Source organism: Pistacia vera, unplaced genomic scaffold (genome assembly GCF_008641045.1).
Source record: "Pistacia vera cultivar Batoury unplaced genomic scaffold, PisVer_v2 Contig208, whole genome shotgun sequence".
In the NCBI taxonomy this organism is placed as follows: domain Eukaryota; kingdom Viridiplantae; phylum Streptophyta; class Magnoliopsida; order Sapindales; family Anacardiaceae; genus Pistacia; species Pistacia vera.
In genome coordinates, this window is record NW_022196011.1 from 149997 (window position 1) to 166313 (window position 16317).

General features: G+C 37.0%; 1 protein-coding gene across 1 annotated transcript; it reads right to left on the bottom strand.

Annotated features, from left to right (window-relative positions):
- Positions 1-370: 370 nt before the first annotated feature.
- LOC116129120 (lipoyl synthase 1, chloroplastic) lies at positions 371-4002 on the bottom strand. The gene is made up of 7 exons (XM_031414877.1): positions 3549-4002; positions 3125-3288; positions 2594-2684; positions 2297-2454; positions 1390-1561; positions 990-1100; positions 371-847 (listed from the first exon to the last, which is right to left on the bottom strand). The coding sequence occupies exons 1-7, from the start codon at positions 3822-3824 to the stop codon at positions 764-766; spliced, it is 1056 nt and encodes a 351-aa protein (XP_031270737.1). The 5' UTR covers positions 3825-4002; the 3' UTR covers positions 371-763.
- Positions 4003-16317: the final 12315 nt, after the last annotated feature.

Consider the following 16317-nt stretch of genomic DNA (forward strand, 5'->3'; position numbering starts at 1 on the left):
GTACACTTTTACCTTTTTGATATATAATATATCAACAAAGCTACGGACACCGAAAATTTTACACCGAAAATGTGTACCGGCCTACGTGTAACACAACTCTGATTTTTTTAACAATTTTTTTCTAGTGAACGGCCGTCCATCAAATTTGGACGGCCGTTCACTCACATGGACGCCCGTCCATATTATATGGACGGGCGTCCATANAGCCATTTCACAATCCATATCAGTGCTAAATTTCCTGATTCTAAAGTGTCCAAAAATTTCCCTTTGTACGGTCCGAAAATATATTCAATTTCACCTTATTCATATTCTTCTTCAAGAACATTTTTCAATCAATCAATAAATGGAAACCACAAACATGGAGTAGAGATCCACTTCCAACCAACTTATATTACTTTTTTGCAATTCTTTCCCCATCTTTTTACATTTCGGTTTCCTGCACATACATGAAATCAAAAGTGTGTGTGGAAGAACCAGGTGTATATCCTGAATATGTGATAAGATATTGCAAAGAAAACCTTCTCAATGATTGTCTATAAACCAGATTTCATTAAGATACCAAAGGAAAGGAATGCAGCATACGTAAATACTCAGCTAAATGATTATATAAGAATTATGGCTTAGGCAGCTTAGCCTAAAAGAATCAAGGGCAGGGTCATCACTGCAACCACTAGCCTGGACTGAAGATGCTAGTGCCATCCAGTTCTGGTACTTTCGTAGTAATCATCATAATTCATAATCTAGAGTTGATGAACAAAACCCACTATGCTATGGCAGCAGCTTCTTTAGCCCTTTCTTTTACCATTGACTGCACAAAGAGCTCCCCTGCCCTATAAGAGGATCGAACCTGGAAAATTGAATACATTGGTGAAGTTAAGGCAATATTATATAATGCTAGTTAACTGAATTTATATGACATCTAGCCTAATAAAACACTGGCTTGAAGAGAGTAACCATTTATCCAAGGTTAAGCGATAAAAAGAGCTTACCAAGGGCCCGCTGGCTACATAACGGAATCCAATAGACTCGCCATATTCCTTCCAGAAATCAAACTTTTCTGGGGTAACGTATTCTTTGACAGTCAAATGTAGTGGTGTTGGCTGCAAGAATATAACAATATTCAATTAGGCAACAGGAACAATACTGGGAAAAGTAAGCTGATGCAAGGCTCACTAGTGGCTAGCTTGAATCAGCTTAGCAACATCAGCGGAACAAGCAAGGTCACAGCCAGCTTATTATAAGAGACAAGACTAGGCTCTGCCAAATTGATAGGCCCTAAGGGCAGGGTTAAGTTAAAAACATTCTCAATCTCATTTGCCCCAAGTCTCAGTATCACAGTTGATTTAACCAAACATGATTTTGTGCTCAATATTTGCATATAAAATTTACCTGAAGATACTGTCCAAGTGTTAGGATATCAACATCTATAGCCCTCAGATCACCCATCGCTTCCTTCAACTCATCATCAGTTTCTCCAAGACCCAGCATTATAGAAGATTTTGTTATCATCCCCTTTTTGCTTAACTTTGCATGTCTCAGAACCGATAAGCTTTGTTCATACCTGTATTAGCAAACTACATAGAATTATAATTTATAACCAATTACTACAAATAATGCAGGATTGGACAATAGTATTTGATAAAATCAACCATGTTAGTTAATAGACACCAGCCCTGAACTGAGTTCATTAATCCAGCCTAAAGGCAAAGCTAAGTTTGTGCATCTAAAAGTTCATATGAGAAACTTCCTTTGTTTCATTAGCTCAGCCAGTTAGGTTTGACTTAATAGGTTGAAATAAAACTTCAAATCAACAGAAATGAGGCTGGACAAGTTCACATGTGGAGGAACAGTGTAAAAGGCAGATATATAAAGTTAAGTTGTATGGGAAGGGTGGACTTCGTGCTCTAATAAAACCTCTTCCCATAGTTGTCCCCAAAGACAGGCCAAATCAAATGAGATATTTCCCCTTAACAGATTGAATCAAATACAATTCAAGTCCAATCCGTTTACAGGCTAAGTTCTAAAGCTCAAAAGTGGATTTTTGCTTACAATGTAGGTTTGCAAGTCCTTGAGACCTAAGAAGAATAGTTATGGCATGCATGAGATTGATGATTTGCTCAAATAAAATAAATTTTGGGCACAAAAGCTCATTCAAGTCTTTCATACTATGAAGGAGATGTTTTGTTAGCATCGTCAATAGATTCAACATTGTTGAAGATGATGAAGAGAGCTGCAGTCAGAACAGAAATGATGCATGATGATATAATTATAATCTCCAACTCTCAACAAAACTCACCCAGCACGGGGATCTCTGACAATTCGCTGGAGCCGTTTCACAGTTTCAATGTTGTGAGCAAAGACATCTAAACCCGAGTGTACAAGAGTATCTACAGCCGTTAGGTCACCCCGGAAATCAGAGGTTAAACACTCAACCATGATCTCAGGTTTGAGTTTCTGCAATTAGGTTGTACAGAATTCAATCAAGTGTGTCATTCAAATTCCAATATCTTCTGCAGTAAATATAACTTAGAAAGCCTGCAATTAAAAAAAAAAAAAAAAATATTAAACAATATAGCAAGAGAGAAATGCGGACCTTCATAGCTTTGACTGTCTGAGCAAAATGTCCACTTCCACCATCAGGTATATCATCACGATCTACACTTGTTATAACAATATAATCCACCCTACAAAAATTAAATCAAACAACATTTTCAAATTCTGCAGAAACATATAGTACCACACCAAAACAATGTATGCAGAACACATACGTACCAATCAACCCAGAGATGTCCACTTAACCAATGGTTCCATTTATTTCAAATCTAAAAACAATATGAATTCAAAATAAACTAAAATTACTGCTGTCCCAGAGTCTCGCAGAACAAGAAACTAAGAACCAGACACAGTCAAACTCAAGTACTTGTCAAGATATTCATTGTAGTAATTAGTAAACATAAGAGATCTTTGTTCTAAAGTATGCATCCCCAGAATATTATACATGAAAGATTGCTAAAGTTGCACCAGTTATTTGTATTATAACATTTTTCAGATAACTCAGCTTGCATTTTCTTTATAGAATGGTAATAAAAACATCATTTACCACAATTACACTTTAAATACGTACCCCCAACTAGCAATGGCCTTAGCAGTGTTTTCTGGTTCCATAGGGTCAGGTGGTGCAGGGTTTCTGCTGGTTTTGACAGCACAAAATCTGCAGCCACGGGTGCAAGTATCTCCAAGTACCATGATTGTCGCCGTTGCAATACCGTCCTCACCTCCATTCCAACACTGCCCAAAATCATGTCCAACCATTTCACGTCTAAATCTAAAACTAAAACAAAAATAATCCAGTTCCAAATTCCTCTAGAGGAAATTGCTATATTTCCGGGCTAATATTACAGGAATTAATGAATTTTAGTAGCCATATTGTTACTTTGCCAACAAAAAATTCAACGTGAACATGAACATGTGATCGAACTAACAGCAATTTGCAATGAAGAAATAAGGAGAAACCCAGATATAAAAACATAAAAAGAAACCAAAACTACCTCTCCAATATTGGGACACTGAGCCTCTTCGCAAACAGTGTTGAGTTTCAGATTGGAGAGAGATTCTTTAACTTGTTGAAACCTTTCTCCTTGAGGAGCTTTCTGTCTCAACCACGCAGGCTTCTTGACATTAGGGTCCCTCCCTGTGAACGGACCCACGTGTTGTTTTTGTTGTAATGGGGGTTTAACGGAGTCGATCTTTGAGTCGCATCGGACTTTCACGGGAACTGAGAATGAGATTGAAGGTTTCGATACGGACACGGAGTAATGAATCATTGTCAAGTTTAATGCGCAAAAAAAAAAAAAAAAAAAAAAGAGGGTTTTCTTATGAAGAAGATGAAGAAAGTTAGGCTCCTTTTATTCAAGTAAGAAGCTTTGAAATCTCCGCCTGAAATTCAATGCAACGACAGAGAGCTGTCTGTCTCCTTTAGGTTTGGTAGTTAAAACTGTTACGGCCTACTTCTTACTTAGCCACCTGTTCGGTTTTTTAATGTTTTTGTTAAACTCAAATTAAATTCAATATTTTTTAGTTAGACCATTTATTATAGTATTAGAAACCCAAAAATTGATTTAATTTGGATTTTTTTTAAGTTGAAGAATTAACTCAAACATTAATGTAATATGTTAACATCTTAAAATCAAAATCAAAATCATTTGGTTCCGATTTGGTTTTTTTTTTTTTTTTTTTTTAAAAAAAAAAAAAAGGTGTCTACAAGCATAATCACCTCTCGATCCCTACAAGCAACTCGATCCCACCAATAGTGGGTCCTGCCGCTGTGATTACTTACTTAAATCTTGAAAGTTAAGGGGATTCGAGCCTAGAACCGTACACCTTAACCACACATTCCAGTGCTCGACTACTAGTTTTTACCACTTGAGCTACGACTACCCATTTTACCTAAGGATGAGTTGATTTGGGTATTTTTGCAATTGCTCTAATTGAATTTATATGATTTGCAGGTGAAACTTAACATTAAACAATTAGATCCATACGGATTACTAGACCTTAGAGATGATGTCAGAAGATCGTGGAGTTTATGCATGTGGGAAACTATGATAGCCGACCTAAGCGAAACCAATCAACACAATGATCGGTCAAAATCATGGTCAAGACCCTTCTTTTATCCCACACACTCGTACACCCACACAGCTTCTAACATCATTTAAAAGGGCTAGTGAAAATTAAACACACCAAGAACATAAATGAAGAACAAAAACATAAATGAAGAACATATATATTAAACATGTCAAAGAACATAAATTAAAGACATATATGAGATATTTTGCTATCTTTAACATTATCAGAATATTACAACACCCTTGAGGTTGAGAGAAAGTTTAGAAAGATGAAAGAAACATGGAAGAACTATGGGAAAGATGTGTAAAGAAAATATGCAAAGGAGAAGTGAGATTTTTTAGCAAGAGAATTATACAAGAGTTTTACAAAGTTCCTCCTCCACGAGAAGGTAAAAGAATTTATTTATAGATAAGATATATATAACCCAAGCAAGACTCATAAATGAGTCATTTAATACATGACTAAACTTTTTGACTTGTCTTTTTTTTTTTTTTTTAATTTATTAGCCTACAATACTTGACTTTTACAAAACATACGGAATATATTACATAGAGTTGGCAAACTGTCATTTAGTCCATCACTATTTTACATAAAGGATACAACTTTTTATTTTAAGAAGACACGTAGAGCTTTAATCGTTTGACAAGTTGGTAACGTGTCACGAGTCTTCATCCTAGAAATCGAGACAACCCATTGATTGAATCCAGTCAGCAGGGATTTGTCGAGAAGATGCATCTGGATGAGTATTTGAAGAAATGTTTGGAATCTGGGATCTTTGTCTTGCAGAGGTACTTGGTGCATGCATGTACTGTTGTCGCCTGGATTTACGAAGGTAGTAATTACGAGACTACTGAAGCTCTTCTTCTTGCACAGTATCTGGCTGTGAGTCTGAGTACCACCATTTTGGATAATCTGAATTGGCATCGAATTGAGCAGTGATGGAACGTATGCATATTTGTTTGGCTTGGAGTAATTTCTCAGTGTAGTTTGGAGGAAAGAGTTCCCACGAAGCATCATCGTGAAAGGATAGTCATATTTCATCTGGAATGATCTGATTTTTTTCAAAAATGATTTTTTAAATTGATCTAGTCTCAATAGGATGGTCAAACATATTATGGACGAGGTCATATGGATAAGACCGATGAAATGTGACTTGATGTTGTGAAAAATATAGGTCATCGAATCTGATGGAGTGATGTCTGTGGAAAAACATAATAGACCATGCCATTTTGGTAGACATATGACCTTTGTACCGAGCAAGCTGATGAGCAAACACAGATTTTCATTTGTCTTGGGTTTTGAACCATCTGAGAAAAGTCATCAAAGAGCGTAATTCAAAGGTTGAGGATGACTGATATTGAGAAATTATTTTCAACATATGATGGACCGGGAATTGAATGGCAATATGGTACTGGTGTAAACGTGAAGCTTTTTATGTCAATAAACGTGATGAACAAGCCAGAGGAAAACTCAAACTTGTTATTAATTATTAGCCATTGAATTTCTTTCTCCGTGATGATAAATTTCCTCTGCCTTCCAGACAAGTTCTCTTTGCAAAGCTCCATAATGCAAAGATTTTTTTCCAAATTTAATCTCAAAGCTGGATTTTGGCAACTTGGAATTCATCCTGATGATCGTCATAAGACTGCTTTCTGCATTCCCAACCAACACTACCAGTGGACGGTTATGCCTTTTGGACTTAAGGTCGCTCCTTCCTTGTTTCAGAAAGCCATGACGAAGATTTTTGCTCCCCTGTTGCATACATGTCTCATTTATATTGATGATATCCTTCTCTTTTCAAAAGACGAGGAATCTCATATACGTCTTCTTCGTGAATTTGCTGATATCATACACTCTTATGGTATTATGCTCTCTGAGAAAAAAATGTAGTTAAGGCAAACAAAGATTGATTTTCTTGGTATGGCGATTGCTGACGGCAAGCATGATCTTCAACCTCATATTAGTAATGAGTTGCAAAAATTCCCAGATGTTCTCACAACCAAAAAAGAAATACAACAATTCTTGGGAATTGCCAATTACACGCGTAGTTTTATTCCTAACATTTCTCGTTTCACTACTCCACTTTCCTAGATGCTTAAGAAGAATCCTCCTTCGTGGTCTGAAAAGCAAATAAATGCAGTCAAGAGTCTTAAGCGCACATCATTACATACACAACCGTTGAAGATTCCTTCTTCTGGGAAACGAATTCTTCAGACGGATGCTAGTGACACTCATTGGGGTGCAGTGCTTTTTGAACAATATGAAGACAAGGTACAACATTTATGTGGATACCAGAGTGGACAATTCAATCCACACCAGCAACATTATCCTTCTACTTTCAAGGAAGTATTAGCAGTAAAAAATGTCATTGAAAGATTTGAATTCCACCTTGTTGGACATCATTTCTTTGTTGAAACGGATATGAAGTCTTTTGATCAAATGCTTCGATTCAACAAGAAAAAGGTTCCGTATCAACAATTACTTCGATGGGCAGAATGGTTCAGCAAATATTCCTTCACCGTCCAGCACATTAAAGGTCACACCAACACCCTTGCAAATTATCTAACCAGACCTAAAACCAGGGGCGGATCCAAAAATCTTTATTAGGGTGGGCCAAACAAAAATTTTTAGTTCAAAAATTGAGAGTGGGCCACAATTTTTTAATATTTGACAATAAAAATTAAGGGTGGGCCAAAGTCAAACTAAATGGAATAATGTATTTAATTTTTGTTTTTTAAAAATTGAGGGTGGGCCATGGCCCACCCTTAATACACATTGGATCCGCCCCTGCCTAAAACTAAACAAGACGGTTTCATGAACCCTAGATCCAAACCTTTTCTTTGTTTTATGTTCCAACCATTAATCCAGCCCAGTTCCTGTTCATCATCTTCTTCACCAAACCATACTCCAAACGTACCTCCTGAATTCGATGACCTTGTTCGAACTCGTACTATTGATGAAAATGCTACCATCCTCATGTTTTCTTATCAAATTCAATGCATTAAAAAATGTGGACAATCCATGTATGATATGTTAGGCATCCATCCAGATTGCCCCTTTTCAAAAATCTTTTGTTTACCTTCAGGTCTTGACATCATATTTCTAGAAGAATTATTATGGTTCTTTTGGTATATGTTACACCAGTACCACATTGTCATTCAATTTTCAGTCCATCATATGTTAAAAATAATTTCTCAATATCAATCATCGTCAACCTCTGAATTACGCTCTTTGATGACTTTTCTCATATGGTTCAAAACCCTAGACAAATGAAAATCTATGTTTGCTCATCAGCTTACCCGGTACAAAGGTCTTATGTCTACCAAAATGGCATGGTCTATTATGTTTTTCCACAGACATCACTCCATCAGATCCGATGGCCTATATTTTTCACAGCATCAAGTCACATTTCATCGGTCTTATCCATATGACGTCGTCCATATTATGTTTGACCATCCTATTGAGACTAGATCAATTCAAAAAATCCTTTTTAAAAAAAATTAGATCATTCCAGATGAAATATGGCCATACTTTCGCGATGATGCTCCGTGGGAACTCTTTTCTCCAAACTACACTGAGAAATTACTCCAGGCCAAACAGACATGCATACGTTCTATCACTGCTCAATTCGATGTCAATTTAGATTATCCAGAATGGTGGTACCCAGACTCATAGTCAGATACTGTGTAAGAAGAAGAGCTTCAGCAGTCTCGTAATTACTACTTTCATAAATCCAGGCGACAACAGTACATGCATGCACCACGTACCTCTACAAGACAAACATCTCAGATTCCAAACATTTCTTCAGATATTCATCCAGATACATCTTCTCGATAAATTCCTACTGATTGGATTCAATCAATGGGTTGTCTCAATTTCTAAGATGAAGACTCGTGACACGTTACCAACTTGTCAGACGATTAAAGCTCTGCGTGTCTTCTAAAAATAAAAAGCTGTGTTCTTTATGTAAAATAGTGGTGACTAAATGGCAGTTTGCCAACTCTATGTAATATATTCCGTATGTTTTGTAAAAGTCAAGTATTGTAGGCTAATAAAATAAAATAAAATAAAAAAAAGACAAGTCCAAAAGTCAAAAAGTTTAATCATGTATTAAATGACTCATTTATGAGTCTTGCTTGGGTTATATATATCTTATCTATAAATAAAGTCTTTTACCTTCTCGTGGAGAAGGAGGAACTTTGTAAAATTCTTGTATATTTCTCTTGCTAAAAAATCTCACTTCTCCCTTGCATATTTTCTTTACACATCTTTCTCATAGTTCTTCCATGTTTCTTTCATCTTTCTAAATTTTCCCTCAACCTCAAGGGTGTTGTAATATTCTAATAATGTTAAAGATAACAAAAGATCTCATATAGAGGTGGAAAAAATGGGCCGGGTTAGGCAGGTCAACCCTAACCCGACCCGTAATGAAGAGGGTTCAACCAGGCCCGTAATAAAGAAGGTTCAACCCGGCCTGCCTTAATGGCGGGCCGGGTTGAGCCCAACCTGCTAGCAACCCTCGGGCGGGCCGGGTTGCAAAATGGCAACCCGGCGGCTCGCGGGTTGCTATTTTGTCCTCTTTGCAGGAGGATCGCCAACCCGACGGGTTGCATGCGGGTTGGCTGTTGCCAACCCGGCCAACCCACCGGGTTGGCCAAAAAAAAATTTAAAAAAAAATGTAAAATTAATTTATTTTTTTAAATTACCCTTTTACCCTTGAAATATAGCCATTGGAGGGGTCTTTTTCGTCATTTTCTTTCCCCATTTTTTTTCTATAAATTGGCCCTAAACTCTCATATTTTTCTCACAACTCAAATTCTCTCATTCTCTCATATTCTCTAATCTCTATTCTCTCAATTATTCATTTATTCTCTTAATCTTTTTGTTATCAATTTGCTCTTATTTTAATTTTTATTAGTTTTGGCAATTTTCAATTCATATTTCCAATTTTCCAAACAAAAGAAGTATAATGGAATTACAACTTGGGATACAAATAACATTGATTTAGGTCCTTATATATAGGCCCCAAAAGTTTCCCACTTTTCATTCCTTTTCAATGTGGGACAAACTAACTCATTTTGGACAATTAAATATAAGTCTCTAAACCTTTCTCCATTATCACTTCTACCCCATGTGATTTTGCTAAAAGCCATTTTTCAACAACTTTGACAAATCATTGTTGAGATATGGAATGCAAATATCTGTTTTAATGTGTAAATATTCTTTCCTTATATTGCCCTTGTTGACATGTGAATGACAATGACTATACAAGCCATATTTGGAAGATTTGTAATATTGTCAAAGTATGGTAGCTTAGGTAGAATCATATTATTGCCTTGTACGTGTTGATTTACATTTATTCCTTTTATTTTATTTCCTTACATGTTACATTTGCAATTGTATAAATTGTAACTCTTGTACATGAAATATATATACAAAAATCATTCTACTCTCTTTCTTCCCTGCTTATACTCTCTCGGCACACTCAGCAACTGTAGTTGCTTCTCTTGTCTCTCTTCTTCTTGCACTCTTTGGTAACTCAGTTGCCTCTTTGTGCTACTCCAATATCAGACTCTTACATGGTATCAGAGCCAGGTTGCCCTGCCAACCACTCTTCTTGTTACGTGCCAATAATCCAACTCCTATCCCTTTCTTTTTTTCCTGTAAAACAAATTCTAGGATTAGTCCTTCAAAACCAAATGATCCAAACCAAACAAACCTAATTGGGCCTGATCCAACAAACAACCAAACTAATCCAAACCCAAACCGCAATAGCCAAGCCAACCCAAACACACAAACAGACCCAAATATAGAGCCCAATCAAGACAACCAAACAAGGCCTAACCCAAATACTTTTCCAAGCCCAAACACCTTTCTTTCGGGTTTCAGGTCAAACTGGCCCAAACCCATTTCCCTACCAATTCCAAATCTTACAGCCCCAACCTCGCCGGCCGAAGCCCGGGATCTTTATTCCTCCCCATCTGATGGACTAGAGCTTGTTCTAGTTAAACACGTTCTCACCGGCATAGAGAACTACGTGACATGGGCTCGCGACTTTTGGCGGGCATTAATCGCCAAAGACAAAGACGGGTTTATAGATGGCATTGTCACACCACCGGAAGAACCCCATCTCCACAAACTTTGAACCAGATGTAACATGCTAGTCCGTTCATGGATCAGCAACTCCCTAACCTAGGAGATTGCTGTTGGTTTACCTCCAACAGAAATCGTCGAGGAGCTCTAGCGATTTATCGAGGAGATGTATGGCCAGTTGGATCTGGTCAAACTCTTCACTCTACAGCAATGTCTCGCTAACATCAAGCAACAGAATCAGATCATGACGGTCTATTACAATCGACTCTTGGCCTTCTGGAATGAGCTTGATGTCGTCACTGATCCTCTTCATGGACCACCGAAAACACTGCAGCAATTCTAGCATATCAAGGAACAAGATCGTTTAATCCATTTTCTCCTTGGATTAAACGATAATTTCCTGGCTTTTGGCAACCACATCGCCGATGTCCCTCTGCAATGTATACCACTTGCTGTCTAGGATGAGAGTCAACACCTGACCTCCATGGAATCACCACGGTTGGGTGATTCCATGGCCTTTGCCACCGACAGAGAAACCAAAAGGGAAGGGTTGCGGCTAGGTTTTCCAAATGAGAAAGAGAAGGGTAATGTTTTATACAAAGGAATGAATGACCAGGATCATCTCCAGCAATCTGACGGCCCACAAGTTGTCAACCAAGTCAATGGAGTCAAAAGTCAACTTGGTCAGCCTTTGGGAAATTCATTTAATGGCTTATATTTCATCAACTCTCAGAGTGGATCAACTGGTTCAGGATAATCCCGATTGAGTAGAAAAATGTATTGTGACTATTACAAAAGGCGGAACCACAATCGAGACAGATGCTGGAAATTACATGGTTACCCTAAGGACAAAATTGGCAATCCGACCGCAAATAGTGTGACTGTCACTACCATAATTTGAGGCCTAATCATCCTTGATCAATCCTGAACAAATCACTCAACTCATCTAGATGCTGAATCATCTCCCAAAAAACAATGCTTCCGCTAGTTATGCAAGTACATCTTTTTGTTTTAGTAATTCAATTTCCAGTGATTTATGGATTATTGACCTAGGTGCTAGTGATCACATAATTTGTGACCCTAAATATTTCCAATCTCACACAAACACTATTACACAATTATCCGTTTGAATGTCGAATGGTAATATTGCCAACGCAACCCACACAGGGGTAGTCAAACTAACTGAAAGCATAACTCTCAAAAATGTCCTTTTTGTCCCTGCTTTCAATTGTAATCTCATATCAGTATCCAAATTTTGCACTGACAATGATTGCACATTGCAACTCCTTCTAGATGTGTGTACTTTTCAAGACCCTTTGACTGCAAACATATGGGTTTGGGTAAGGCCCACCAAGGTCTCTACTATTGGGAGCCTTTTTCTTTTTTTCCTAGAAATAAAAACTTTATTGTAATGCCAATTTTAATAATAAATCTCTGATTTTCCTTCAAAGAATGGGTCACAGTGCATCTATACCTCACTTTAATTGTCTAATTTGTCCCATTGCTAAACAACCAAGAACAAGTTTTCCCATTAGCACAACCTCCACTAAACATCCTTTTGCCCTAATCCATCTTGATATCTGGGGCCCATACTTTGTCCCCAATCATGATGGATCTAGGTATTTCCTTACTGTCGTGGATGATTTTTCACGCAGAACTTGGATATTCTTGATGCAATCTAAAGCTCAATCCTTTTCTCATATCCTCAACTTTCTCTCCATGGTCCAAGTACCATTCAAAACACGGTTTCAAATGGTTAAGACTGACAATGCTTTAGAATTTTTTAACCAGCAGTGTTCTTCCTTGTTCTTTTCCCACGGGATTCTCCACAAGAGTTCCTGTACTTATACTCCTCAACAAAATGGGATTGTTGAACGAAAACACCATCACCTCTTAGAAGTAGCTTGAGCCCTCAAACACCAAGCCCATATCCCCGCCACCTTTTGGGGCAAATGTGTGATTATTGCTACCTATCTCATTAATCGCATGCCTTCACGAGTTATTAGAGGTAAAACTCCTTTTGAATTACTGTTTGGAAAGATACCTGATAACACTCACTTACGAGTTTTTGGTTGTTTATGTTATTCCATTATAGTGGGTTTCCATGACAAGTTTGCTCCTCGTGTCAAAAAATGTATTTTCATAGGCTATCCTATGCTCCAAAAAAGGTATTGCCTTTATGATCCTCAACTTAACAAATTCTTTGTTAGCAGAGATGTTGTCTTCCATGAGAGTTTTTTCCTTTCTCAGAAAGTGCCACTGCATCCCCTATATCAGCTCCTGCCTCATTGGATCATTAGCTAGATACTCCCATTACTGTGGTTCCCATTCCGCTTACTCAGCTAAAGTCTGATCACACTCCTTATTCGCATCCTGACTCCACAGTTTCCGATACACCTCCAAGATCTCCCCACACCACAGAGCCTTCCTCTTCGGGTACTTTTCCACTTATAGATATGGCTATTCATACTCCTTCACCAGCTACTATTCCTTTACGCCGATCTTCCAAAACTACCCGGCCACCTATCTGGATGGCTGATTACATTTGTTCCACTGTGGAAGGTACTACTTATCCCATATCTAAATATGTTAGTTTTGACAGATTATCTCCTAGACACAGATTCTGTATGAGCAATATTTATGTCAATCAGGAACCAGTCACCTTTTTTGATGTCATTTGGCATGATTGTTTACGTTGGGCCATGGAGACATAATTAAATGCTCTAGTCAGCAATCACACATGGGACCTCATTTCCCGACCCTCGCACAAGAAACCTATTGGTTGTAAGTAGGTCTACAAAATCACATACTGTGTTGATGGTTCCATCAAAAGGTATAAAGCTTGTCTTGTTGCCAAAGGCTTCACTTAAGGGGAAGGGTTTGACTATCTGGAAACCTTCTCCCCTATAGCCAAACATGTCACTGTTCATACATTCCTTTCTGTAGCTTCTCACCATGATTGGCCACTTCATCAGATAGACGTCCATAATGCCTTTCTCCATGGGGATCTTAATGAGGAGATTTATATGGATATTCATCCTGGTCTTCGCAATCAGGGGGAGAATCTTATATGTTGATTATGGAAATCTTTATATGGGCTAAAGCAAGCATCATGGCAGTGGAATGCAAAGTTTACAAAAGCTCTCACAACCATTGGATTCACTCAATCCAAGCATGATTATGCCCTATTCTCCAAACAAAAGGGTGAGTCTTTCATCAGTCTCATAGTTTATGTTGATGACATTCTCATTATAGGAAACGATGAGAAAGCAATCACAGAATTTAAAGAGTATCTTCACAGTACATTCCACATTAAAGATTTAGGGGCACCAAAGTTTTTTCTAGGTATTGAGATTGCTCGTTCCTCAGAAGGAATATCCCTCAGCCAATGGAAATATGTGCTTGAACTCATTACAGATTCAGGGCTAGCCACATGCAAACAAAGCGTCATTCCCGTAGAGCAAAATGTTAAGCTTACCACATAAGAATATGATGAGAAAAGCCAAAATCCTAAGATTGATCCATTATCAGAAGATAGCTCCAACTATCAACGGCTTGTCGAAAGGCTCATTTATCTTACCATGACTCGACCAGATATCAGCTATGCAGTTCAAATCCTCAGCCAATTCATGCATGTCCCAAAGCAATCCCACATGGATACAGCAGTGAAGGTACTAAAATATTTAAAGAGTTGTCCAAGGCTGGGTGCAAAACCCCTCCCTAGCCGGGCATTTCCTAAGTATCCCTTGGCCATTGAGAACCTAGAAAACGCACGCCTAAGAAAGAAGTTTATTTTAAAATCCTATTTAAAGAATAAACTTGTAGTTTAAAAACATATATATGTATATTTATATTTATTAATTTAATTTCTAAACTATAATAAGTTCATTGTACAAATAAAAAAAAATATAGTTTCCTTTCTTGGAGTACATTATGAAATCCATAATAATACTTACGAGAACATACACACTTTACAAAATTTACTAGCAATTTGATTTCCTTTATTAATACAACATATTTACTCCATTATAGAATATGGACATATTTACTACATTATGAAATAGGAACATAATTACTACACTAAATATTAGCAAAACCATTCGATAGTCATCATTAAAACATCCTTTCATGCTCATAGCGTCCCTCGGAATCCTCTCCCAGCTTCATGCCTTAATCCTTACCTGCAAAACATTTTAAAACATTTCGTGGGGTGAGCGCTAATCGCTCAGTAAGGAATATGGCCATTTATAAACTATTAAGGTTCATTATACATCATTATACAAGTATATTACTTAGGACCTTACCTACCTACAAAATATGACCTTCATTCTTTAACATAACAAGTTCATAAAACATATCATACACTTTGGACTTTTCTCATAAACATAAGTCATAACATAATCATACATAATATAACATAGAACATATATGACTTATGAAATATTCATGTACATGGCATGCTTATTTCTTTTGTCTTTATACTTGATGGTTTCATTAGTCTTTGTTATCCGATCGGATTCATTTAAACCATTACCTTGTTCTTGGTCGTCACCTCAAAGGACTCATGGTTTCCATAAGAATTCCATTCCTCTGATCTTGGTTTATACCTCAAGAGACTCATGGAATTCATTCTTTAACATTTCATAAATTTTTCATAAGACAACTAAATAAGCTATATGCATTACCATTATGAATGCAAACATATGGACTAACATATTCCATGCTCAATCATACTATATTCTCCTACTAAACTTCTTAACTTAATTCATTCAATTTCTCATACAATACAAAGAATTTCAGTAGTAAGATTATTCAGGGGTTTATTAGAATTAGAAACAAATGGGAATTTCCATTAAGAAGGTGGATGCCATACAGTTCGTTACTTTCAAGAATTTTTCCATTATCTTCTAATTCGAATTTATTTTTGGCTAAAACATAAAAGTTTTAGGTCTGTTTCTCAAATTTTTAACACTTCAAGAATCAACTCAATCGGACTTCTATAACTTCAGTTATGACTGATTCAGTGAAGCATGTACAGTATAAGTCTTAAAACAGCCAAATCCGAATTCTATTCATTTTAACCATGTCACCTTCATTTGCACATTCATATTATTTGCCATATCATTCTAAGTATAAAAGGCCATAAAAACCTCCCTTTTTACAGAACCAAAAAGTGCCAAAACATCGTCCAACTACAAATCTCTTAATTGGCATAATCATCCTCCACATGCACACATACACCAATCAACACACCCATTTAAACAATCCATAACCAAAACATAGCATCACACTCATATTAACATAAATAAATGTAAGTTTCATAAACCCTAGGTGTTATCAATTGTAGTCATAAGGGAGATTTTTTCCTTACCTTAGTATTCAAAGCACAAAGGTACTCCTCCTTGGCTCCAAAGTTTCACCTTTCTACCTTACACACATAACCACTTATGAATTTCTCTTTTAACTAAAAAATTCAGAAAAACTAGGGTTTTGAAACTCACCTTTAACCCTGAAATTGAAGTTCTTTAAGGGTGGATGGTGATCTCCTTTGAAAATCAACTTGAAATCCTAAGAAAATTTGAGAATAAAAGCTTGGAT